The following is a 26,150-nucleotide window of genomic DNA, read 5'->3' as shown; positions in this document are numbered from 1 at the left end:
CTTTGTAATTTCCTTGTTTAGCTTGCATTCTGGTTAAGCAAGCTTTTCTGAAGTCATGTAAGACCATAGAACTTTAGATTATTTTTCTTTTAAATATAAAAATCTGGCTATCAACCTTAATTTTTGTAGCAATATCATTTAAGAATACTAAGGCAACTTGATGTACAAGGTCTGCAATAGTCTAAAGTGGGCTGAGTTTAGTGATTTCTTCCTAAATATGAGGTGGTTTGTCTAGGGCACAATCCAGTTCACTGGAAGGCAAATTCAAGAGGCTATGGAATGCATGTTTTAAAACTGCCTGCTTAAATATAAATACTGCCTCCTATTCTACTTTCAGACTTCCAGTGTTAGTCTTCTCTATCATTTATGAAAGTTAATTTATTTAGTAGTGGTTTTACTTCGGTTTGAGAGATATAGACATGTTGATACTTACCTTAACAGGATAAAATAATTCCTCCTGACCCAATAACAAAAAATGAAAAGCAAACCACACTTCATCAGCTAAACCAGATTCTTCGACATCGACTGGTGACTACAGATCTTCCTCCACAGTTGGCGAACCTTACAGTTGGTAAGGACCTGAAGTTACTTTTAAAGACTCAATTGTTTGAGGCTAATTAAAATAGTGATTTTAGACTTTTAACTAAAACATGACTGGGAAAAAGTTTCTAAGCATCTAAAAAGGTTGAAACCCTGCCCCTATGGGACATTAGTGTACATACTTCCCACAGCCTGAAAGAATTGGGAGTCATATAGTCTTATTTAAACCCACCGTACAAATCTCCAAAAAGCCCTACTTTGACAACAGAAAGAAAGGTTGCTCTTCTGTTCTGACTGTAGCATTGGTCTTCATGAGCCATTGTTTCTTATATTTCTGCACAGTTTCTACTGATCAGGGGTCTGCTCTTAACTCTGTGTCCTCCTCTACTGCTGCTTGGTAGACAAAATGGCCTCTCCTTTCTGTTTCTTCTCACCCTCATTTCCTGTGGCTCATTTTCCCATTGGTGTTAACTAATAACCTGATTTTAGCAACTAGGGTTTTGCAGTTAAAATTGTCCATTAGTGCATGTAATAGTAAATATGAAGTCATTGAAACTTCAGTATTGGATCCATTTTTCTCTAGGCAGGGTAACTGACTTGGGTTTTTAATCTTTGAATTTTCTGGATTTGTCAGTTACTCTGTCTAAATGTGTAGTATTTGGTAAAAATTTCAAAAGTACTTAAGTGACTCTGTTCCTTTTGAAAATTTTACCCATTGTGGCCTTTGTAAAAGAATGGTAAGTTATATAATCATATGGCATACTTAGTCACATGATTGCAGTGGCCCTTGAGTGGAAGGATGGTCCAGTGGTTATGGTGCTAATCTGAGACTTGGGTTCAATTTCCTGTTCCACGATGGACTTCCTTTGGACCTTGGGCAAGTCAGTCTTCTGTGCCTTGGTTCCCTATCTAAAGTAGAGATAATACTGCTCACAAAGGTGTTCTTGGAATAAATATCTAAGACAGATAGATGGCCTAAATAGCCTTGCTCGTGTGTGTGTCAGAATCTCTCACACCTGCGGATGGAACTATAAAAGGTCAAACTTGGTATGAGTAGCCTTCATCAAGGTGCATTACTTGTACTAAAGTTGGGTGTTCGCAAATTTGTAAATGCTTGAACTCTCACTTGGGGGCACGCACAGGGCACTTTGTACACTTGTGTGCATTAAAGAATAAAAAGATAAGGCTAGAATTTCAGGCTTGGTCTACAATGAATGCTGTTATTGGCATAGCCATGTCAGTCTGGGTGTGAAAAAACAGTTGTTCAGACCAATGCAGACACAGCTATGTTATTCAGGGAAGCAGTGTTCCTGCACTGACAGGAAAAACTTCTTCTGTCAGTGTAGGCTGCATCTACAGTAGAGGGGTGTTCTGGTATAGTCTCCATAATTGAAGATGCATTCTTAGTGATTGGTAAAGTAGTTCATTAGCCTTTCATTTCTGGAAATGTTAAACTACCAGTTAAATATTTTTTTCATGTGATTCAGTGTCTGCAGGCTGCTCAGGAGATAATCTATACTGAACTGACAGGTGTGTTACAAGTCCTGACTAAAGTAATACTGTTTAAGGAAATTTACATGGGATTGGCCCACACTGTGCTGGCTGGTATTTCCACTTTCACAAACATTAATAGTTGACTAAATTTTTATAGAAATGCAGGTAGCAGACTAGGGATCATAAAAGATTAATTTTGTTTTATAGTGGAAGTCTTTTTGCACTTTAAAGTTTGAGGGCCTGTTTAGCATGCTGAGCATAAAAAAACTAGCTTGAACTTTCTCCTAGCTAATGGCCGTGTGAAATTTCGAGTTGAGGGGGAGTTTGAAGCTACCTTGACAGTGATGGGAGATGACCCTGACGTTCCATGGCGCCTCCTCAAACTGGAAATTCTGGTTGAGGACAAAGAGACTGGAGGTAACATCAGACGTCTTTTATTTTTACTTTCTTAATGTTGATCTGGGGAGCGCTCTGAAAATGGTGTTTTATTAATCAGCATTAAAACTAATTGTACAGCCTATGTTTGCACTCTACCAACTTGATATGGATAAATTATACATATTGTCCAGTTTTTCACCACCTTGCTCTGTGTACTTTTTACCTTTAGGGTACAGTCTCAATGGCATTTCCCCAAATATACTGAGAAAACTGTTTCTTTTCAGTAGAACCCAAGTTGCTAAATACCTTTTAACCTTTTGGAAGCTCTTCAGTGTGGTAGTCTTTTCCTAAAATGACTTAATGTCTAGATCTCTAATGTGAACTATTTTTAATTCATGGAAGATGGTCGAGCTTTGGTTCATAGTATGCAGATCAGCTTCATTCATCAGTTGGTTCAGTCTCGACTCTTTGCTGATGAGAAACCACTTCAGGACATGTACAGCTGCCTACGTATCCTTCCAAAGATGGCTTTTTAATAGAATGATGTAATAGCCTCACCCTCTAGTGATTAGAGCTCAAAAGAGAACATAAATGCTGTTAAGCTCAAGGATAATGCCCATTAGCGTAGAGGAAATGGTCTTTGGGGTTATTCTCATGGTCCAGCAGGAAAGATTCATTGCAAGAAGCAGTGTCTAATACTTACCTGGATAGTGTCATTCACTTGATTGTTCAGGTCACCAGGAGGCAAACAGGATGGGTAGCTTTGTGTACTAAACTGTTTACCCCTACAACACTTGGGTAGCTGCATGTGGCAAATGATCTAGAATAAAATGCTGACTTTCAAGGTGCAGTAGCCAACAATCTTTATTGGCTAATAGGTGCAACAAAAGTCTACAAACTGTGGATAGTAAAGTGGAAAATAATTTATGCACGAGTCGTTACACTGACTTTGTTCACACAAGGGATAAATTAATATTTGGGTAGTGTGAAATACTTTTCAATGAAACGTGATTCTATGCAAAAATAAAAATGTTCTTAAGATAAGCTTGTAGTGTAATAACAAGAATGTAAGTTTTTCTACCAGCTTCATTATGAACTGCATTTCTTGTAATATTCTCCCATCGCCAAAAGGCAGTCTGATTTCAAATATCTGAAGCAGCTAAACTTCTAGGGTACTCTTTTCTAAGACAAGATGCTGTGCAAGAAGTTAGATAAAGACAGCTTTGAAAAATACTTGACACTGTACAAAAATAAACTACCACCAAATATTTATTTACTTATTATAAATAATATACTTATTTACCAAGTATTTTGGGGAAGCAGTAAGTATGTATAAAGGACCATAGAAAAGATTTTTGATGTTCTGTTGTCTTACTGTGAATTGGTATAGCATACAGAGGGTGTTTGTATTTGCTTAACTCCATTCATTAGACTCCTTCTGCTTATCGCTTCAATTAGAAGTTTTGCATTCACAAACACTAATGCTGATTCGGGAACGTTGGGGTGACCTTGTGCAAGTGGAGCGATATCATGCAGGGAAGTGTCTCTCGCTCTCTGTTTGGAAGTAAGTTAAATAATTTTAAGGACTTCTTGCATGTCTTTCAGCATAAATAAGACTCTTAAATGTTGGTGTATTTGTAATTAATAAACTTAGCCAGAATTTTCAAACCTGAATTTTGAAAGCTAGGTCTCCTCAACTACCATATTTAATCACCTAAATATGTGGTCTGAATTTCAGAAATGCTGAGCACCTTCACATCATATTGACTTAGGTGGGGATGGTGGGTGCTGAGTGCCTCAGAAAATTGAACCACATTTATTTAGGTGCCATATGTTAGCTAGCGTAACTGTTGGTGCTGTTTTGATTCATATATCTAATATGCTTTAATCTGACATCTTACTTGATATCTTGCAAGTAGTGAGTCTTGTAAGCCAGTTTATGTGCTCAGTTTAAATATTTCATTTTATCACTGTTCTTCTAATCACTTTTAATGTAGCGCAACTGGCTTAATGTTTTCTGTGCAGTGCTTTTGTAATCAAATATTGACTACTGAAGAAACGTCTTCCTCCTCACTATGATTACACTAGCTGTAATATCACCACATGGCTTGGAGTGCTTCAGCAAGAATAACCTTTAGACTGTTTTAAAATATAAAATTATTTAATATTGCATTTTTTTAATTTTAAGCCAACAGGTGGTTGGGAGAAAAACAGGAACTGCATCTCTGCACAAGGTCACCATTAAAATTGATGAGAGTGATGTCTCAAAACCCTTGCAAATTTCCCATGAACCTCCCCTGCCAGCTTGTGACTCCAAATTAATGGAAAGAGCCATGAAGGTAAGGCTCTCCAGCTGCAGCAGGCATTTAGTTTTCTAAATCAAGCATTTTTAACTATATTGAGTTAATACATAGTCTCACTACCAGATTGTATTCAGAGAGTTCAGACTCTAGTTCAGCATCAAATTCTGTTCTCGGTTAGGTACCATTTCTTTTGTGACCTCCACAAATTGCTGATCTAGAGGATATTTCAAAGATTACTATAAAATGTCTGGTTTCAGAGTAACAGCCGTATTAGTCTGTATTCGCAAAAAGAAAAGGAGTACTTGTGGCACCTTAGCGACTAACCAATTTATTTGAGCATGAGCTTTCGTGAGCTACAGCTCACTTCATCAGATGCATACTGTGGAAACTGCAGAAGACATTATATATACACAGAGACCATGAAACAATAACTCCTCCCACCCCACTCTCCTGCTGGTAATAGCTTATCTAAAGTGATCATCAAGTTGGGCCATTTCCAGCACAAATCCAGGTTTTCTCACCCTCCCCCCCCCCCCCCCCCACACACACAAACTCACTCTCCTGCTGGTAATAGGCCATCCAAAGTGACCACTCTCTTTAAAATGTGTATGATAATCAAGGTGGGCCATTTCCAGCACAAATCCAGGTTTTCTCACCCCACTCCCCCACCCCCCTCCAAAAACCACACACACAAACTCACTCTCCTGCTGGTAATAGCTCATCCAAAGCGACCACTCTCCCTACAATGTGCATGATGATCAAGGTGGGCCATTTCCAGCACAAATCCAAGTTTAACCAGAACGTCGCGGGGGGGGGGGGGTAGAAAAAAACAAGGGGAAATAGGCTACCTTGCATAATGACTTAGCCACTCCCAGTCTCTATTTAAGCCTAAATTAATAGTATCCAATTTGCAAATGCATTCCAATTCAGCAGTTTCTCGCTGGAGTCTGGATATGAAGTTTTTTTTGTTGTAAGATAGCGACCTTCATGTCTGTGATTGCGTGACCAGAGAGATTGAAGTGTTCTCCGACTGGTTTATGAATGTTATAATTCTTGACATCTGATTTGTGTCCATTTATTCTTTTACGTAGAGATTGTCCAGTTTGACCAATGTACACAGCAGAGGGGCATTGCTGGCACATGATGGCATATATCACATTGGTGGATGTGCAGGTGAACGAGCCTCTGATAGTGTGGCTGATGTGATTAGGCCCTGTGATGGTGTTCCCTGAATAGATATGTGGGCACAGTTGGCAACGGGCTTTGTTGCAAGGATAGGTTCCTGGGTTAGTGGTTCTGTTGTGTGGTATATGGTTGTTGGTGAGTATTTGCTTCAGGTTGCGGGGCTGTCTGTAGGCAAGGACTGGCCTGTCTCCCAAGATTTGTGTGTATATATAATGTATATTATATGCATTATATATATAATGTCTTCTGCAGTTTCCACAGTATGCATCCGATGAAGTGAGCTGTAGCTCACGAAAGCTCATGCTCAAATAAATTGGTTAGTCTCTAAGGTGCCACAAGTACTTCTTTTCTTTTTATAAAATTTCTGAATGCCTCACTTACTGTATCACAAAGGGGTGGTGGAAACTATGGCAAAGAGTTTAAAAAGTAACTAGTGATTTTGTGTGGCCAGCTTGAGACATCTTGAAAGGTCTAATTTTCAGGAGTTCCCACATACTCGCCTTTGAAAATAAGCCTCTTCAGAGTGTCTCAAGTTGGCCACCCAAAACTACTAGTCATGTTTGAAAACCTTGGCCTATATTTATAAGTATTATCCTAAAAGTTTAATACATATTCAGTTTTTAGAAATGTACAACTTAATTCTGCACAGTAACTGTAGATAATCTCACTGGTCTGTTTTATTGCATCTTTAATCTACTAATGCCCCTGATCTTAAATTAACAAAATATGTGGGGATAGTCAGAGTGGTCTGAAATAAAGAACTATACCCCTCATCCCTATTTGGGTGCGATATTTACTTTGGTAACTTCCATTGACATGGTACTAGTTAAGTTTGGCGAAACAAACCTCTGTTGCCCTGAATTTTTAAGTAATTAAGTCTTTTGTAACTTCCTTGTTAAATCAGATTGTGACATGCTGATACCAGTGCTTACCATAAAAAGTAAGCAATAGAAATAGTTAACTCAGGTTAGTTATATGATTCTCAAACCATCATGAACATCCTTACAGTGGGAAATCTTTACAGCACAAAACAAACCTTAACTCTGCCCCTCTAGAAGTAACACTAGCCCCTGATCTTCCATTCTTTGTTCTCTTCATACCTAAGGCTTGATCCTGTCAACCCTTTCATTGTAAGGATGAAGGACTCTGCACCGCGCAGTCTTTTAAGAAGTTTGGACAATAGTTGACTGATAGCCACTGATGTAGTAACTGTACCATGACCTTCCTCCCACTTTCCGGCTTACTTCATAACAGATATAAGGAGTTTACAGTGTAATTATATAGGCCCCAAGTCAGAAAAGCACACGCTTAATTTTCACCATGTGTGTAAGTCCCACTGACATCAGTGGAACTCAAGCATGTGTTTGAGCACCCTTCCTAAAACAAGACTGCAGTTTATAGAGGTATGTGTGAAGCCATTTTCAGTTCATGACTTACCACACACTGGTTCATTTCATCTCACTGTTCTAACTTGGTGATCTGAGCCTAGAGACCTTGTATGCATAGTTACGCACTCCCTCTGTATTTATTGTTTGCATAATAATCTCATTGGGTAGATTGACATCATAGTAATAAGGGCCTAAACAAAACAAAAATCTTAAGACAGATGAATCTATGGAGTCTTAATGGAGAATGATGACTTGAAGTAAGCTGTTTGTCTAAGCAGGCTTGTACAATATTTGTTGTGGTTTTTGTATGGTTGTAGAAGAAACTGGAGTCATCCAATATGTGATTATGAGGAAGGAGTTCCACTGCTATTGGTCACTGAGTTGAAACCCTTTGTTATGGATGGGTAAGATTTGTTTCTGAGAGCTTGTCTTACGTGCTATAGTATTAGCAAAAGTGTGAATTTAAACCACTATAGTTATATTGATCTAACCCTGAGTAGACACACTTTTATTCTGGTATAAAGAGGGCATTTTTCAGGTTAGCTTCTGTCTTTTTGGAAATGGTTTAAGCTAAGCCAAAAAAAGCCCCTCTTACTCCAAAATAAAGTGTTTCCACATGGGCAGTTATACCAGTATAACTTTTGAATCTTTTCTCTGCAGACAAGCTGTAAGTTCTTCTAGTTGTCTCTCCCCCAATTATCCTTCAGTGTTAAGTTGCTGCACTAGGGGCAGAGCTAAGGTTATTTTGATGTTGGCCAGACATACTTTAGTTGTGGGTATAAATTTATGGTGTATTAAGTTTCACAGAGAATTGTACAGTAAACCAATCTAAAATGTTCACTTGTAAAGTTAGGAAGTGTTATTCAAATGTATTACAAGTTCCTCTCGTAGTACCTAGATTTTATTTTAAACTTGCTCTTGTAATTTTATTTCTACAGATAGACCACTTATCAATAGAAAAACTCTTAATAGACAGCGTGCATGCGAGATCTCATCAGAAACTTCAGGAGCTGAAAGCCATCCTTAAGAGCTACAATGTTAATGACAATTGTATGTGTGTTTGTTATGACTTCTACGTTTAATCTTATTTCTTTTAGTGTGTATGTAAATGGTTTTGTCATCTTTGTCCCCCTCACTTCTGAGTTCCTTGTTTCTCAGTGCTTCTTTTAGCTTAATGATAAGTTTTAAAAAAAGTAAAATGTATTCACAAGCAGCAAGATATGGTTTCAAGTCATCATACATTGATAGCTGCTTTGGAAAGTTTACGTACTTAACGTGTTCCCAGCAGATAATATCTAATTTTACATATAGCATAGAAGCTAAAGTTTGTAGTGCATTATGTTTTGGATGGAGGGGCTGAAGTCTTCTAGTCTGAAACTTGTTATATTCAAAAAGAAATAAAAGTCCTTTCAATGACTTCAGTAGCCTTTGGATTGAGCACTTATGTCTGATCCAACTCCTATTGAAACTGATAGCAGTTGGATAGGGTCTTCAATGTTCTTTATGCATCCTGTTATTAGTAGGTGTTAGGGATTTGACTGTTCTCCCTTAACTATAAATTGCTTTTCTGGCTGCTTTTCCAGCATTAACCTTGTTTCAACATAGGGGCCTTTTTTCTTGCAACTCCTTATTTGCATGAGAAATGAGGTAATGTGCAAATAGTCCTGCTGAATTTGGTAGGAGTACTTACAAGTGAGGATTACTGATATGGATTGGCAGGATTAGGATCCTAGGTTTGGTTGACTGTGATGGGCCATTGTTTAATTAAGTGGATCAGAACGTCATGTGCAATGTAGTAATTTTAATTTTTATTTAGCGTTCATTGAGACGGCTCTTCCAACTCTTGTTGTTCCAATTTTGGAGCCATGTGATCGATCAGAATGTCTTCACATTTTTGTAGATCTTCATTCTGGAATGTTCCAACTAATGCTTTATGGAATAGGTAAGTAGGTGAAATAGGTCATACTTAATACTTCATAAAGGCTCTAATCTTGCTTCCTTTATGTGAGTAAACTTCATGTGAGTGATTCCACTGACTCCATGGAACTATGTAGATGAATAAGGCTTACATGAGTGAATGTTGCAGTCTTGGTCTAAAATTAGGTATATAAATTTACAAATCCTTAATGTGACTGGATTTGCAATTAATTTAAGATATTTTGAATACTTAATCCTTTTACAATACATACTAAATAGTTAGGCTTTGTTTAAATTGCATGTTTTGTATGATTCATCATGATTGGATGGTGCTTTTATTGGATGGAGTGATTTAATGCACATTATATTTAGAGTTCTGTGTAAACAACTGGCGTGACCTAACAAGTTTTAAGATTCTGCTCTTGTATGTGTGTGTTCAGCACAGCATGGCTAACAGGTTCGGTGACTTAAGTTTCAAATTGTATGAGAAAAGTGGAAATAGGTTAGTTTTTCAGAACAGTATAACTAATTTTTTGTGCTGGGGTAGTATTTCAAAAGAGTTATTGCTCACTTTTAAGTGTGTGTGTGTGTGTGTGTGTGTATATATATATATATATATATGTGTGTATATATATATATAAAAATGTGGGTATGTGTATCAAATTAGACAGAAATACAAGAAGTTGTCTCTTACTCAGAGGTCCAAATTTCACTATTTACAAAGTAGATGTTAGACTTTTTGCTCACTTAAATATTTACATTTTTATAGACCAGCTGACACTGGATGACGTAGAGAAGTCAGTCAATGATGACATGAAACGCATTATCCCTTGGCTTCAACAGCTCAAGTGAGTGATCTTGGAATTATTCATTTAACTTGCATATTATGAATTATAACATGTAAGAATAAGTTCTTTAGCATTGTGGGGGACGTATCCTTTCCCTATCGCAAGTAAGTTAGGGTGCTGGCTATCTCCTCTCCCTCTGCTGGAGTAGACTCCGTAGCCCTTTCCTAGCCTGCCTTTATCACACTCTGTCTGAAAATCCCTCCCCACGTGAGTTTGCACAAGGAGCTCCTTTGTAGTTGGGCTTCGCAACACTGCATGGGTGAAATCTTGTCTCATCTGAAGTCCATGCCAACTCCTACTGACTTCATTAGGGTCAAAATTTCACCGTACGTGCAGACCTGCACAGTATCCCCAAATCCTATTTCCCTCCTCCCACATTCTTACCCAGTTGAATGTTACTAGTTCTGCTGCAAAAAAAATCTCTCCTTTGTATCAGCAGAGGAAGCAACAGGAGTTGCCCATTGTCTGCATAATGCATTCCACTATTTTAGCACTTCAGTTTTGATCTGTTTATACCATTCAGGTATGTTCTAACTTATAGATTTAGATGTCCTCTGAAGCCCTAAGATTGCTGCACCTAATAATTTTAAGCAAATAATATATTAACTCAATAAAATATATGCCCTTATGTCCCTAGAGCCTTCCAAGCCTGACTGTAACAAATAGTACAAATACAATTTAAAGCCATGTGAAAACAAAATCCGATCTTCTGTTCCCCCGCTGCCCTGAAGCTCCCCAAAATCCCAGCACACTACTGTAAGAGTTGTACTCTATTGGCACCCTGGGAAATTATCAACATTCCTGTGTTACAAATTGTGGCCTGTAACTGAAGGCCAAGATAGCATTGCAATCCTTGAGGTAGCTCTGCTCTATTCTAAAACAGCCATTAGGACATAGCAGGCTTACTTTTGGGCATTATTATCCTGACTTGCAGAGGTTCCAAGCACCCAAAACTCCAGCTGGAGACCACAGAAACTGGATACTCAGTACATCTGAAAATCAAACTCTATATCTCTGGCTCATTCTCAGACCTAGCTGTGACTTGTTGTCTTGCCTGTGTGATCAGAATCCAATTATATATATCTCAAATATAAAACTGAATTGGAGTCAGAATATTAGGATAAATGTGCTGTAATATCTTCTATGCAGGTCAGGCCGCCTTCATACCTGAAATTTCAGGTTCATATAATTGTGCTAGAAAATAGCAGAAACCAACAGAATAGTGCAGTATCAATGTCTGTTTAAAAAATAGTGACACAGCTTGCCAGAACACTGAAGAAAGAATAATTTTTTTTTTCAGTAAATTTTCTTTAATGGGTCATGGTAAAGTTGGAAGGGGCCACACTGTGAACTCACTAAAACCTTCAGGGTTTTCTAAGGTGTTCTCTAATTGTGTAATCCTACAGAAACGTTTCCAGCAAAGTCTTTTAAAATCTTACTGAATATAGTTCTCAAATGAAAGAACACTTCCCTGTAGTCTCTAAAATCCAAGTGTGGCAGCAGTAAGAATCTAAGCCTGAAATGAACTATAAATAAATGAAATTGAATTATCGTTACCTAAGCTGATGGAGACAAAATATAAACATAAATAGTGACAAGTAAATCTAATTTTTAAAATTCTATTGGTCTAGGGTAATTAACTTTAACCTCACTTTGTATATAACTTTTAATTTGATAGTGACCCTGTATGACTTATTGTTTTGGAGCATTCTAATACATAAAAACTCAAAGCACTAATGTTTGTTTCTTTTTTAATGGAAGGTTTTGGCTTGGACAGCAGCGATGCAAACAGTCTATAAAACATCTACCTACAGTAACCAGTGAAACATTGCAGCTAGCTAATTATGCTAGCCATCCTGTAGGAAACCTTTCCAAGCACAAACTGTTTATTAAACTCACTCGCCTTCCACAGTACTACATTGTAAGTAATTGGAAAACACTTTTCTGAACTTTGTGCTTGGAGACAAAAGCATAACCTACTGTTTTTGTTTTTTTTTAAATGTTAAATACAGCATGTTAGACTATATACCAGTGATGATTGCTTTAAATGTCTAGTCCCCATTTCTCTAGCTCCGAGTGTCTGTCTGTTAAGCAATATGGTTTGTATGAATGTAATCCGTTTTTGTTACCCCACAAGCCTTCTAGCTTTCTTTTTATTTCCTAGCAGGCTGGTCTCCCTTCTCTTCCTGAGTTCTTTTCCCTACTACAATATAATCTTTTTAGAAAGAGACAAAATAGTTTTTGGAAGAGGAAAAACACCTAATGTAGTTAATATATACTTTTTTTTTTAAATTTTTTTCAAGGTTCTTCTCAAAATGAATGTTTTGTTTTAAATATAGGTGGTAGAGATGTTTGAAGTTCCTGGCAACCCCACAGAACTGGAGTACAAGAATCATTTTCTCTCTGTGAGCTGTCCTGAGGGAGATGACAGCCCTGCTACTGCACTTTTACTACAGCAATTCAAACCAAACATAGAGGAGTTGGTACTAGACACAAAAAGTGGGAAACACGCAAAAGGCGGTGCCAAGCGCAAGGTTTGTACCTCCATATAGAAACAGACATTAAACCTGTGTTTGCCTTCAGATTGTGACTGGTGTCTGGTTGTAGGTGAATTATAAGTACCTAAAAGATTAATTTGTTCCAGTTCAAAGCTAAATGCAGCTTGTGGGGCTCGCTGCCAGCTTTACTAATGACATACTTGAAATGTTGCGTCGCTTACATCTCACAACAATTAGGGCTTGTCTACATGGGGAAATGAAGCAGAATGGCTATTGTGTAATAAGCTACTCTGCAGTAGCTATTCCAGTAAAGTTATTGCGCTTTAAATACACACCCTCCCTTATTCCATAATAAGATCCATTTGTAGATGAGACCTTAGTCAAATACCCTTTCACTGTGTATGGTCTTCCCTTGTTTTAGCAGCTATACAAACAGATTAGGGGTCTTGAGTTATTCTGACTTTACTACTACTAGTTTTGACAACCTGGGCTTACATATTTATTTTAAATAAAGTAGATGTTAGATAAAGGCAACATTTAATTTGTTATATTGGAATAGTAATAGTAACTTAATTAAACTTGGCTCTGATACTCAAATAGTTGATCTGTTTTTAATCACTAGAGTCTAGTAACCCTAAATTATGCTTTTACATGTATACAGTTTTAACTATTTACCTTTTTAAGTAGTCTTTGCCTACTCTGCCTGGGGTTATCATGGATTGAATATATGTAGAAGGTTTTTTAGGGAGATATTTTACAAGAAATGGTGAATAGATGGAAAGAACTTTGAGTTCACATGATGGAGTTATATAGTGTAAATTTTCCAGTTAAAAATGTGATGACTATATGAAAGGTAATAAAGTTAAAGGGCTCTTGTTCAGTTCAATTTCAGTTGGCAGCTTTGTGCTATCAAGATCATCTATACAATTTCTTGGTATGGAAACTTTAAAACTTTAATCCTACAATGAGATCTGCATGGCAAAGTCCTGCTGAACTCATCACTGAGACCCCTGCAAGGAGCCTGTCTGTGTTGTGCTCACTGCAGGGTCAAGATCTAGAAAATTAATTTTCAGCTCCCAGTCCTATGTGACTATGGGTATGTCTACACTGCAGTTAGACACCTGTGGTTGGCCTGTGCCAGCTGACTTTGGCTTGGGCTGTAGGGCTGTTTAATTGTGGTATAAATGTTTGGGGTGCAGCTGGAGCTCTGGGACCCTTCCACTTCAGAGTCCTAGGGCCTGGGCTCCAGCCTGAGCATCTACACTACAATTAAACAGCTGCTTAGTTTGAGCCCTGCCAGCCTGAGTCAGCTGGCATGGACCAGCTGCAGGTGTCTAACTGTAGTGTAAATACCGTAAGTGTGGAGTGTTCTTGGACCTAATGTTTAAAGATATGTAAAGTGTATGTTTTAAGTGTGACTTTGTATTTCATTTAAAAATAAACAGGATGATTGTGGTGATTCCTGGTTATTTCAGTTGTGTTTAAGTAACTCTTGTTTGTGTGGGGGGTTCTTTTTCTTTTCTTCTTAACTAGACCCTTGTCTATGCTACATAATTTTGGCAGTTCTGGAGCCTTTCTAGTTTCCGAAATATCAAATATGTTTATGCATTATAAGTATACCATCTTATATATTTTAAAGTGCTTGTTTATAGGGTTGTGTTTTACATTTTTGCTGCAGTTCCTTAGTGTCGTCTGCTGATGTTTGCACAGGGAGCTCCTTTGTTACAAACTAACTTCAGATATAATGCAATGAGGAGGCTGTGACTGGACAGTGAGAAGGGATAGGGGAAAGGATGAGGCAGCATCAATAAGATGCTGTGATTACTGAGCAAAAGCTAGTGTATTTCAAATATTTCAATGATACAGTGAATCTGTAAGAAGTGTAAGTAGGAGGTTTGTTGAAGTCTTGGGGCTTAAGTGAGTATTCAGAGGGAATTTAAAGGATTGTAAGGTAATGTAGATTGCAAGTCCCAAAACCTCTATTTTGAGGAGTTGGTCTTGTCACTATGTGGAAAGGTACTTCAGGTTGACCCATAGTATTTTGGGGGGAGTACTGTGTGTGGACACAGTAAACTAGTTTACACAAGGAAGGTTGGAAAGTGTGTTAAACACTAAATTGTTCTGTGAGAAAAAATTATAGAATGCTTTTCAATGAGCCCGATTGAGTCCTCTAACCCTTAAGAGTAACCATATGTGCCCAATGAGTATTAGCTGATCAAGGTTTTGTTCTGCATTACCACATTTTGCAGGGTGACCGTTTTTATTCCAAACAGGCTAGTACATATCATCTTTCTCTGTTTGAATTCTAGCTGTCTGGTGATCCGTGTTCTGTAGAATCTAAGAAACCAAAACGGTCTGGAGAAATGTGTGCCTTCAATAAAGTCCTAGCTCATCTTGTAGCAATGTGCGATACAAACATGCCATTTATAGGACTTCGTATGGAGGTAAGTATTATGAGATTAAAATTTTCCTGGAATTTCTTTATACAAACTGATTGATTTATCTATATTTGGGGGCATGTGCTAACATGTCTTCCGACATGCCTGCATACTGTTCTTTCTCTAGTCCTCTCTGCTTTCCATCTAAATGTCAGGAATCTGTTTGCATGGGCCAACTGAGTGCTTTAGAGCATGGTCCTCCTACTCCTGTTGCAGCTGTGGCTCCCTGCCACAACTGATGCTCTGGAGAGGGACAGGGGACAGTGAAGAGAAAAAAGGGGAGATAGTGGGATGTGAAGGGGAGATGAGATTGTAGTGTGGCCCCCTGTGTTCTCAATTTTCCATGCTCAGAATGTGAAACTGTCACTTGTAGCAAGATACACACTTTGGGAAAGTGCACACTCTCTCTCCCTCCCCTCTCCCGCATGAATTTGTTTGTTTTAACTTAATGAAATCTTCCTTTTTCTTTAGTTGTCTAATATGGAGATTCCACACCAAGGAGTACAGGTAGAAGGAGATGGCTTCAGCCATGCTATACGTTTATTAAAGTAAGATATTGTTATACACTTCATTTTATCAAGTACGTGAACAGTATTAGGAAAAAGGAGCATTTAAAGAGTTTGACACCTTGCAACACTAAACTTTGAAAAGCATTTTCGTTTTAAACAATGGCTTATTTTACACCCCCAGTCGTTTAAGGTAATGTGGCCTGTGGTGGGGAGGGGAAGAGTAGGAAAATAATATATTGCCCTTTATTGTTGGAACAGCCAGTCCTGGTGTCTGCTCATAGATGAGAATTGACCAGCTTAGGGGCATGGTCTCTGTCTCTTCCAAACATGACAAATGCACAGCAGCTATAAGTAAGGCTAAGATTCTGTTGTGTATTTTTAGTAAAAGTCATGGGCAATAAAGAAAAATTCACAGAAGCTTGTGACCTATCCCTGACTTTTATGGCAAAATGGGGAGCTGCAGGGTCCCCACACTGCCCAGGCTCAGAACTGTTGGGTTCCTCCACCTCCTGTGGCTCTCAGGTTGGGGCATCTCCGCCTCCGGCGGCGGCCCAGAGCACGTGGGCGGCGGCCCGGAGCTTGCAGTTCCCAGCCACCACGGGTGGCAGAGAGACCCTGCAGCTCCCTGGCACTGCAGGCTCAAGTCACGGAGGTCTCTAGAAGTCAAGGATTCCGTGACCTCTGTGATAAAATCGTAGCCAAGATCTGTCCGTCCTTGTTCCAGCCAAAGATGGCTTGCTAACTTAGCATCTCCTGCTACCATCCTTGGCAGGAATTGCAGTTCTACAACTAGCGTGTGGCCCAGGTTTCCTGTGTATCTCTTAGCAATCGGGAGGTTAGAACCTTGGCTTGGGACGTTTCACAGTACCTCTCTCCAGGAATGTGAATTATACTAATACATCCAGCCCATAGTTCTTAACAGCTTCCTTCTCATCCTTCTGCCAGGTGAAGGCTTTAATATAGCAGTATATGGTTTTCTTGAACTGTACTTCCTTCTTCATTTATTTTTGTAGATTTGAAGTGTGCCCTTTTTTGTATTTTGGCACACCTGAAATTAACATAATTTTAAACCTTTTTTCAATAAGTGAAAGAAAAGGGATGTTCTGTAGAAGCCAGCAATTTTTATTTCCCCACATCTCAAATCACTTGTCCTCAAGCAAAAACTTGATTGCTTTAACAAGAGTCCCTGGTATTGTGCTCTGAAGATCAACAGACTTGGGCTCTAATGGACCAGTGGAAGGAAGCTAATTCCTAACCTGAGGACTTTTCACTGAGAATACTCATCAGTAGGCCCAGATCCTAATATCTAGAGACAACTGGTTCAGGCAACTGCAGGTGACCTCTGTAGTGATAGCTCATGAGGAGAGTTCTCTGATGTAGTCATGGCTTAAGCTGGTAATGTAGGAATTGCCATGCTAGATCAGACCATTGGTGCATGTGGTTCAGTGTTCTGTCTCCCACAGTGGCCAATACGAGCTGTTTTAGAGGAATCCTGAAGAGAGAAACTGCTTGTAGAGGAAGTTTCTTCCTAAGCCCCCTCATTTATTGCCTAGCTTATACCCTGAATCAAGAGGATTTATATCCATCTTAAAAAATCCTCTTGTATAATATAATGTAACCTTTTCATACTTTGGTAATGAAAATAAGCTCTACTGATAAAGCACCTTTATACTGGTATAACTATGTCTACCCTAAAGTCGTGCTGCTTTAACTACTGATTTAGAAACAGCTATAGTTAAAGTAGTACACAACTGTGTATACAAGCCCATATTTCATGTTTCAAAGGGATATATGAAGTCTAAGCAAGTTTGAAAGAAGGACTGTAGAGGGCATGTGAACTTTTAACAACTTTTAACTTTCCAAGTGTTGGAAAGAAGATGCAAGTTACATCAACTTAAAGTCCCTCTAGGAGAGGGGTTCCCAAACTTTTTGCCAGCATGACGCCATTTTAATGAAGTCTTTTTAGCTTGGGAGCCCAAAGAGCATGGCGGACATCATTTTGAAGAGCAAAATGGTGTCCCCTTCACAGGGTGACCTTGCACGCACCATATGTGTGAGATAATGCCACGTGGAGAACGCCATTTTGTTCTATAAAATGACATTGACTGCACAGGGTGACCTAGTAGTATTGTGCATGTGAGGTTATGCTGTGCAGAGGATGCTATTTTGTAGAGCAAAATGGCATCCTCCAGGCATTGTGACCTCGCATGCACATAGGGTTGCCAACTTTCTAATTGCACAAAACTGAACACTTTAACCCCTTCCCTGAGGCCCTGCCCCTACCTTGCTCTTTCCCCAAGGTCCCTCGCCCCCACTCACTACATTCCCCCTCCCTTGGTGCCTCGCTCTCCTCCACCGTAACTCACTTTCACTGGGCTGGAGCAGGGGCTTGGGGAGCAGGGGCTTGGGGTGCAGGGGGGGGGAGGGGGAATGAGGGCTTTAACTTGGGGTGCGGGCTACGGTGTGGGGCCACAAATGAGGGGTTCAGGGTGCGGGTTGGGGCAGGGAGTTGGGGTGTGGGAGGGGGTGAGGGCTCCAGCTGGGGTGTGGGCTCTGGGGTGGGGCTGGGGATAAGGGGTTTAGGGTGCAGGAGGGGGCTCCAGGCTGGGGGGGTGGGGCCGAGGGATTTGGAATGTGGGAGGGGGTTGCAGGTTGAAGGAGGGGGTATGGACACTGGGTTGGGGTTGCGCGCTCTGGGGTGGGGCTGGGGATGAGGGGTTTGGGGTGCTGGAGGGAGCTCCAGCTGGAGGTGGGGTAGGACCGAGGCATTCAGAGTGTGGGAGGGGGTTGTGGGGTTGAGGGAGGGGGTATGGGTTCTGGGCTGGGGTTGCAGGCTTTGGGGTGGGGGTGAGGGGTTCAGGGTGTGGGAGGGGGCTCTGGGTTTGGGTAGGGGGCCTCAGGGCTAGGGCAGGGGGTTGGGGTGCAGCCTTACCTTGGGCGGCCCTTGGTCAGCGGGGCTAAGGCAGGCTCCCTGCCTGTCCTGGCTCCACACTGCACCCTGGAAGCGACCAGCAGGTCTGGCTCCTAAGCTGTGGGGGGGTCCAGGAGGCTCTGGCAGTTCCCGGCCAATGGGAGTGCAGAGCCTGTGCTGGAGGTCGTGGCAGTGTGCGGAGCCCCGTGGCCCACACCCCCCAGGAGCCAGATGTCCTGGCTGCTTCTGCGGTGCACCGTGGAGCCAAGACAGGTAGGGACTAGCCTGCTTTAGACGCACAGCACCTCTGACCGGACTTTTAACAGCCCGGTTGGCAGTGCTGACCGGAGCTGCAAGGATCCCTTTTCAACCAGGTGTTCCGGTTGAAAAGGGGACGCCAGGCAATCCTACGCGCAAAGTCGTGCTGTGAGGAGCAAAATAGCATCCTCCGCACAATAGGGATCACTGTGACCCCATCTTCTGATGATCCCATATGGGGGTTGTGACCCAAAGTTTGGGAACTACTGCTCTAGGGGTTTCTCTGAATTTGCTCATCACTATTTGGTGTATGAATATATTTTTGGGAATTAAAATATTAGCCAAGTTTGTTATATTGACTTTAGAATGAAGACTTATTTTAAAAGGGAAACTGGATCCCAATTTGTGGCCTGGGTAATAAAATATCAAAGTTGACACTAGACTCCTACAAAGACCTTGTTTAACTACTCTCTCTACAGAAGTCTCTCATCAGTAAAGTTCTACTTTAGCCAGGAGGGCAGAATTGAGCTCCTTTTAGAGGAATTATTTTGACAACAGCTTTGATTGTAGATCTATCTGAGGCTGATCTTCCCCTCATTTAACAATGTCTTGTAGCGTTTTCTTATGATTTACTTGCATTGTAAGACTGGCATTTCATAGTTCGATACAGTTCTTGAAAGGAATAAAATACCTGGCTTCGTTTCTCCAGTCCCAGTTCTCTTCCATTTGTTGTTCTGCAGAGCATCTTTTCTTTCAAGTAAAGTTATTTACATGTCTTTCTGGAAAATATTTTAACATGTATTCTATATTATGCACTCATGGAACTGTAATGTGTACAACTGTGCACTCTTTTCTTCATGGACAGAATTCCTCCATGTAAAGGTACAAGTGAGGAAACCCAGAAGGCTCTGGACCGGTCTCTCCTTGATTGCACTTTCCGATTGCAAGGTAGAAATAACCGCACATGGGTGGCTGAGCTGATATTTGCGAACTGTCCACTTAACAGCACATCTTCCAGGGAACAAGGTTAGTTTTGCAGAAATATTTTGCAGATTTAACTCCTTTCTCTTTACCATGTTCTCTGTCAAATGCTAATCATTATTGACACTGCAGGACCAACACGTCATGTCTACCTGACTTACGAAAACCAATTGTCTGAACCAGTTGGAGGTCGAAAAGTTGTTGAGATGTTCCTCAATGATTGGAACAGTATTGCTCGACTGTATGAATGTGTGCTGGAGTTTGCACGATCTTTGCCAGGTACAAAAACATTCTCCTTTCCTTTTATACTTTTGGTGCATCTTATATAAATATGTAAGCTTTCTCACTGTACCTTCTTATTTTTTCCCCTTCCTCAAAAGAAATACCCAACCACCTAAATATTTTCTCTGAGGTTCGTGTCTATAACTACCGCAAGCTTATCCTTTGTTATGGAACTACCAAGGGAAGCTCAGTAAGTAACTCTCTTAGTACACTTCTAAAGCTGCATTTGAAAACAGAAACTATACAGGTTCAGAGCTTTTGGAACTTAAGCAAAAAGCCCTCCACCTTATTAAAATAACAGTAAAAAATTCATATTAATAAAAGTAGGGAAGCTATAAGTAATAGATGCAGACCATTATTAACTTGCTGGATGCCTAGATATTTGCATAATTGGTATGTTGTTAAATACCAGGAGGACAGTTATGGATGGAATGCTGTCTCAAAAAAAAAAAGAAGTCTCTGACAAAACTTCTGAAATTTAATGTTTTTTCTACTTTTAATCTAAAAAGGAGTCATATGAAACGTTTCCCCATTTTACTGTGGACTGTTTCAATGCCACATGGACCTATCATGGCTCTCTTTAACCTGGGTTTTTAGAGCATTTTTTTGCACATGTAGAACGTGTATTGTCATGGTTAGTTACTTTCCATAAATGGCACGAATAGCCCACTGGATTTTGCATAACATTGCCATTACACATTGGCCTGACCCATCATAGCGTCTGTGTGTTGTATTGGTGAGGCTGGGTGCGTCTCAACTACATCTGTTTTGTAGATATTGAAGTATCAAGCGCTCAAGTCCAGTTCCCTTATCTCACCCCTTTTTGGTCAAATGAGGCTTCTGGTTTCTGAGTAACACACTAAGGAAATAGCCTAATTTCTTTCTATAGTTGCCTTTTCCCCCCATCTCTTGCTAATTATCCTCATGGGGATTTCCTAGATAAACTTAGCAAAAAATCCAACCCCACGCTTTTGTAGAAAGCTATACTAACTTTCTTCATGGCATTTTGACTTCAATTACTTTCATATTTATGTATGTGTAATTCTCAGTTTCTGGTTCACAACTTGCAATCTGATCTAGTTATTTTATTCAGTTTCTAAGATTTCTTGTGTTCTTGGTGTTCTAGATCAGCATTCAGTGGAATTCCATACATCAAAAATTCCACATTTCATTGGGAACAGTTGGCCCAAATTCAGGTTGCAGTAACTGTCACAATACCATCCTACACCAGCTCCAGGAGATGTTCAATAAAACACCAAATGTGGTTCAGTTATTACAGGTAACTGTATTTTATTTCTCTTTATGAAAAGATAGAATTTAGAAAAGTGTAAGATAATTAAGGCCAGATTCTGATGTTTGAGGTTTTTTCTCAAGGGTATCAGAATCTGACCCTTAATAAATTACTGATAGTTCTTGCTGATTGAGGAAGAGCAGGTAATGGGCTCATTATCCTCCATGACTTGATTTTTCTTCTGAGGCCATGTCTACACTATAAACTTGGGTCCATGCAAGTTTCACCGGCATGAAGCCATCGCAGTTGGCATATCGCTTGTGCACATGCATTCTTGGCTCCTTGCATCTGTGCTGCTTGTGTCGATGCACAGTGTGGTGTACCATGGGTAGGTATCCCAGTGTGCAACCCGCCACTGGCCAGCACACACTATTTTGGGAAGTTTTGGCAATGCATGGGGGAGTAGAAATGAGTTATGCAGGGTGATTGGAAGCAAGGGGTCAACTTCCCAGTGTGCATCTGTTTCCATCCCATAATGTCATCTATATCCCATAATTTTCACACCCTTTTAAAAAAAAATAATAAAATCCTATGAACCCATGCAGTGCTCCTCCCTGTCTGCCTTCTCTGACAGAAGCATGGACCCTGTACATCTCTGCGCTACTGCCATAAGTGTTGCAAGCCCAGGACACTCAATCTGGTAGTTGTGGAGCCACAAGAAGAACTGAATCAGCAGGGAATGTGACAATTTCTTTGACAGATTGCTGTGGGATATAGCGAGAACCAACTCAGTGTTGGTGGTGCTGTTCACAGTGCAGTTGCGAATGGTGGAGTGCTGCTTTTGGGCCTGAGAAATGAGTGTTGACTGGTGGGATCACATTGTAATACAGATTTGGGATGATGAGCAGCGGCTGCAGAACTTTCAGATGTGCAAAGCCACATTCCTGGCTGAGTGTGCCGAGCTCATCCACCCTTCCAGCGTAGGGACACCAAAATGAGAGCAGCACGGACAGTGGAGAAGGGAGTGGTGGTGATGGTATTGTGCAATGACAGATTGCTACTAGTCAGTGGGAAATCATTTTGAAGTTGGAAAATCTGTTGTGAGGGCTGTTGTCATGCAAGTGTGCAGGGCTATTAATCGTCTCCTGCTGTGCAGGACTGTGACTCTTGGCAATCTGCAGGATATAATTAATGGATTTGCAGCCACAGAGTTCCTGAACTGCAGTGGAGCAATAGACAGCGCACACACCCCTATTTTGGCACCAGACCACCTTGCCACAGAGTACATCAACAAAAGGGGCTATTTTTTTTTATGGTTATGCAAACACTGATGGATCACCGGAGGCACTTCACCAACATCAGTGTTAGCTGGTCAGGGAAGGTGCATGACGGTTGCATTTTTAAGAACCCAGGACTGTTCAGAAAGCTGCAAGCAGGGACTTTTCTTTCCCAACTGGCGGATTACTGTTGATGATGCTAAAATGCCAGTGGTGATCCTGGGAGGCCCAGCCTACCCCTTGCTCCCCTGGCTCATGAAGCCGTACATTCCCCCGGACAGTACCAAGGAAAGATTCAGCTCTGGCTCAGCTGGTGCAGAATGACAGTTGAATGCACTTTTGGTAGATTGAAGGGACAGATGCTGGTGGTGTTTCCTCACAAGGTTGGATCTCTGTGAGAAAAGCATCCTATTGGTTATAGCTGCCTGCTGTGTCCTGCATAATAACTGTGAAGCAAAGGGGGAATGTTTCTGCCCGGATGGAGTGGCTGTCTGCTGAGTTTGAACAGCCAGACACGGGCTGTTGGAGCTAAGGGCAGAGCTATACAGAGAGAGTATGAAAGTGCATTTTAACAGTGAGCCACAGTAATGTATTGTGGTATACTGTGCTCTACCTAGCCTGCTGTTTTGGGGCTTGTTAGGAATTGTGTGATGCGTCGTGCACATCTATGAATATAACACTGTCAATGCACCTATTAATTTTGCAGTGCTAGTACATTTATGATTATTACACTGTTTGACTGATCCTATGAGTTGTCACATTGTACAATAACAAGTAAGTGGGTGATTTCATAACTGCTAGGCACTCTGCAGCATAAATTGGGCACTAATAATAAAGATGAATTATTTTCCAAATAGTTTTATTCAGTAAGAAAACTAGTGCAAAAAAAATTCTGTGCAATTTAAAAGTAAATACGTTAAGAACTTAATAATGGAATAAAGCTTAACAAAGGGAAAGAACGTTCATGTCCATTTTACCTATGCATAGGGCAGCTGTGGATCTCACAGGTTACTTAATGTGTAGTTGTGGTTGTCCTTAATGTCACCTGGGATGGAGTGATTCAGGGTATGGATGCAGCCCCTGATGCCACATGAGAATGTTGAGGGGGGTGTAGGGAGGTGCTGTAATGGAGTTCTTTATGTACTGCAAAGGGAAGTGAGCATGTGACTGTGGAACCTGTAGGTCCACAAGAATCTGCAGCATCTGTGTCTGCTTCTGGAGAAGGCCCATTATGTCCTGATGCATCTCCCTCTTCTTTTTCTGCTGGGAGTCCTGGGTCTTTTGCCTGTCCACTTTTTCCTTTTCCCAGCTGTTTGTTCATGATCTGATGTAGCACTGGCTTACAGGATCTCACTGAACATGTCATCCAAAGTCCTCCTCTTTCTCCTTCTTATCTGGCTCAGGTGTTCCGTGAGTGTAGAAGGCGAACCCCTCAAGACCAGAATAGCAGCAGCTGTAATTAAAACACACTGAGGTACCATTGTCAGTATAGTCACAATGGAAAGTGAAAGTTAAGATTCAGAACTCCTTTCCCTTCTTCCCCATAAGTTGTAAACAAGACGTGCTTATTGACGCTTCTGCTGTGGGTTCTTGTGCATGGCGCCATTTACAGCACTAGGCATGGTGAGTATGGCCCACCAGGGGTGAGGGAAATGGGGAGGGAATTGTTTGGTTGCATGAAATTGAGTATAGGGCAAAGGCACTGAGTCCTAGCACCATTCTCCACAGGTGGCAGTGACTTTGGTTGACACCTGACTCCTGAGGGAAACGAGCACAGAGAGCACAGCTGCTGCTCGTGTCCTGAAGCCCCCAGGGCCTGGTTGTGCTAGCCTGTGTACTGCAGCGGTGCCCGCTGGAGTCCTTGCAGGATGGTGTGAGAGAGTGCCCTACAGTGGAGAAAGACATAAGGCTGCCATCCCTTGGGAGAGGATTGCAGAGTATCTCCATGAAAGTTTCATCAGAATCACTCAGGAACATCCCTGTGGACATAAACAAACTGCTCTGCGTGGCCCCTTTGCCTGACTCCACCGGGGAGTGAAAAGCAGATGGCACTGCCTTCTGCAGTTGTGCTGCTACCTCTTCTACTATGAGTAAATTAATGAAAAGTTGATGGCAATTCCAACTTAGCAGGAAGAGCTAAGACCATAATGGGACATATATTTACAGACTTCCCAAGTATCCTTTCCCTTCATTGGGCTCACCCATGCTTAACTGGTGGGACTGACTGGACTGTGGTGGAGTCTCAAACAGGTCTTGGCTCACGGCATAACTGACCCCCCTGGTTTCAAGACCTGCTTCCTCTTCATCCTTCATGTTCACAGCAGGGGTCTGTGTCTCGGACTCTTCAGAGGTATCCATGATGGAATATCTGCCAAGTATGGCTTTGTAAAGGCATCGGGTCTGTGGCTCAGCGCTGGATCGACGGCTGGCCTTTCTGGCCTTCTGATAGGCCTGACACAGTTCCTTCATTTTCATGTGGCCATGCTGCTGGTCCTTGTTTACCTGCATCCCCCGTGCAATCTGCTTTTAGATGTTCGTGTTTCTGCTGCTGGTCTCTAGCTGTGCCTGCACAGTCTCTTCTCCCCACAGGCCTGGGAGATCCAATATCTGCTGTTGACTCCAAGCTGGAGTGTGGCTGGAATGTGTAGCTGGCATGGTGATCTAGGCAGTTGCAGAGAACTAAAGAGTTGCCAAGATGGACAATCAGAAAAAGGCATTTAAAAAATTCTCAGGGCTTTAAGGGCGGGGCCTCTGTGATCTCTGGGCAGTGGAGTTCACAATTGTGACTAGGGTGGTCAGTGTCAGGAATTGTGGGACAGTTGCTGGAGGACTGTTAGGGTCGACATAAATAACACATTGTCTACATTTTCACTTGTGTTGATCTCGGTACATTGACTTTGAGTTGGGGAGGTGGTATTACTGTGTCGCTGTAACAGGGCAGTTATGTTGGTGGGAGACAAATTTAAGTTTGATCCAGCTGTGCATGTATCTATGCCAGGTGGCTTACAATGACCTAACTTTGTAGTGTAGACTAGTCCTGGATCCTTAAAGATAGACTCTGTGATTGATTGTGGAAGGTAATTGATCTCTCAACGTCTGTTCTCTTGCAGGTGTTGTTTGATACTCAGGCTCCATTAGTTGCCATCAACAAACTTCCAACTGTGCCAATGCTGGGTCTGACTCAACGCATCAACATTGCTTATCAGTGTTTCTCAATCTTGCCTCAGTCACCCACACACATCAGGCTGGCTTTTAGGAATATGTACTGCATTGACATCTACTGCCGGAGCCGTGGGGTGGTGGCAATACGTGATGGAGCATATAGTCTTTTTGACAATAGTAAAATAGTTGAAGGTTTTTACCCTGCACCAGGACTAAAGGTAATTGTTTTTGTGTTTTCTGGCGTCTTATGGAAGCATCACTCATGGTTTCATTGTGCAGATTGAGATGAACTTTTCATTTAAAGCCAATTTATATGTGAAGAATACACTGTATCTCCTCAAAATTACAGCACTTACTCTTTTTGAGCACAGAATTTTCTGGTTTACAAGTAAACTGGTTAATTAGTATAAATCTATTTTAACTCAAAATGTGTCCAACAAGAAACTTAGCTCTCAATGTGAGACTGTTTTTTGTTTTTGTTTTTTTTTTTGCTCCTGAATGATCTTAATAATGAAATCATGCAGACACTTCAGGCTTCTTTCATACCTAA

At 40.9% G+C, this 26,150-nt stretch overlaps 1 protein-coding gene across 4 annotated transcripts in view; it reads left to right on the top strand.

The window, feature by feature from the left end:
* The window catches only part of MED14 (mediator complex subunit 14), a 52,863-nt gene that overhangs the window by 9,266 nt on the left and 17,447 nt on the right, over positions 1–26,150 (top strand). For 2 of the 4 annotated variants that reach the window (XM_073358557.1, XM_073358546.1), the window contains exons 5-21: positions 442–571; positions 2,323–2,451; positions 2,815–2,922; positions 3,844–3,976; positions 4,601–4,751; positions 8,227–8,338; positions 9,105–9,230; positions 9,975–10,053; positions 11,815–11,974; positions 12,393–12,587; positions 14,861–14,995; positions 15,461–15,537; positions 19,533–19,693; positions 19,781–19,927; positions 20,029–20,120; positions 21,057–21,209; positions 25,549–25,818. In XM_073358557.1, coding sequence (XP_073214658.1) covers positions 442–571; positions 2,323–2,451; positions 2,815–2,922; positions 3,844–3,976; positions 4,601–4,751; positions 8,227–8,338; positions 9,105–9,230; positions 9,975–10,053; positions 11,815–11,974; positions 12,393–12,587; positions 14,861–14,995; positions 15,461–15,537; positions 19,533–19,693; positions 19,781–19,927; positions 20,029–20,120; positions 21,057–21,209; positions 25,549–25,818 — 2,358 coding nt within the window. The remainder of the gene's footprint in view (positions 1–441; positions 572–2,322; positions 2,452–2,814; positions 2,923–3,843; positions 3,977–4,600; positions 4,752–8,226; positions 8,339–9,104; positions 9,231–9,974; positions 10,054–11,814; positions 11,975–12,392; positions 12,588–14,860; positions 14,996–15,460; positions 15,538–19,532; positions 19,694–19,780; positions 19,928–20,028; positions 20,121–21,056; positions 21,210–25,548; positions 25,819–26,150) is intronic. The other 2 variants (XM_073358568.1, XM_073358577.1) reach the window with 2 other exon arrangements.

This window comes from Lepidochelys kempii, chromosome 1, assembly GCF_965140265.1.
Source record: "Lepidochelys kempii isolate rLepKem1 chromosome 1, rLepKem1.hap2, whole genome shotgun sequence".
NCBI lineage: Eukaryota > Metazoa > Chordata > Testudines > Cheloniidae > Lepidochelys > Lepidochelys kempii.
The sequence above is the reverse complement of the archived record's forward strand: the minus strand, read 5'-3'. Positions and strand labels throughout refer to the sequence as shown.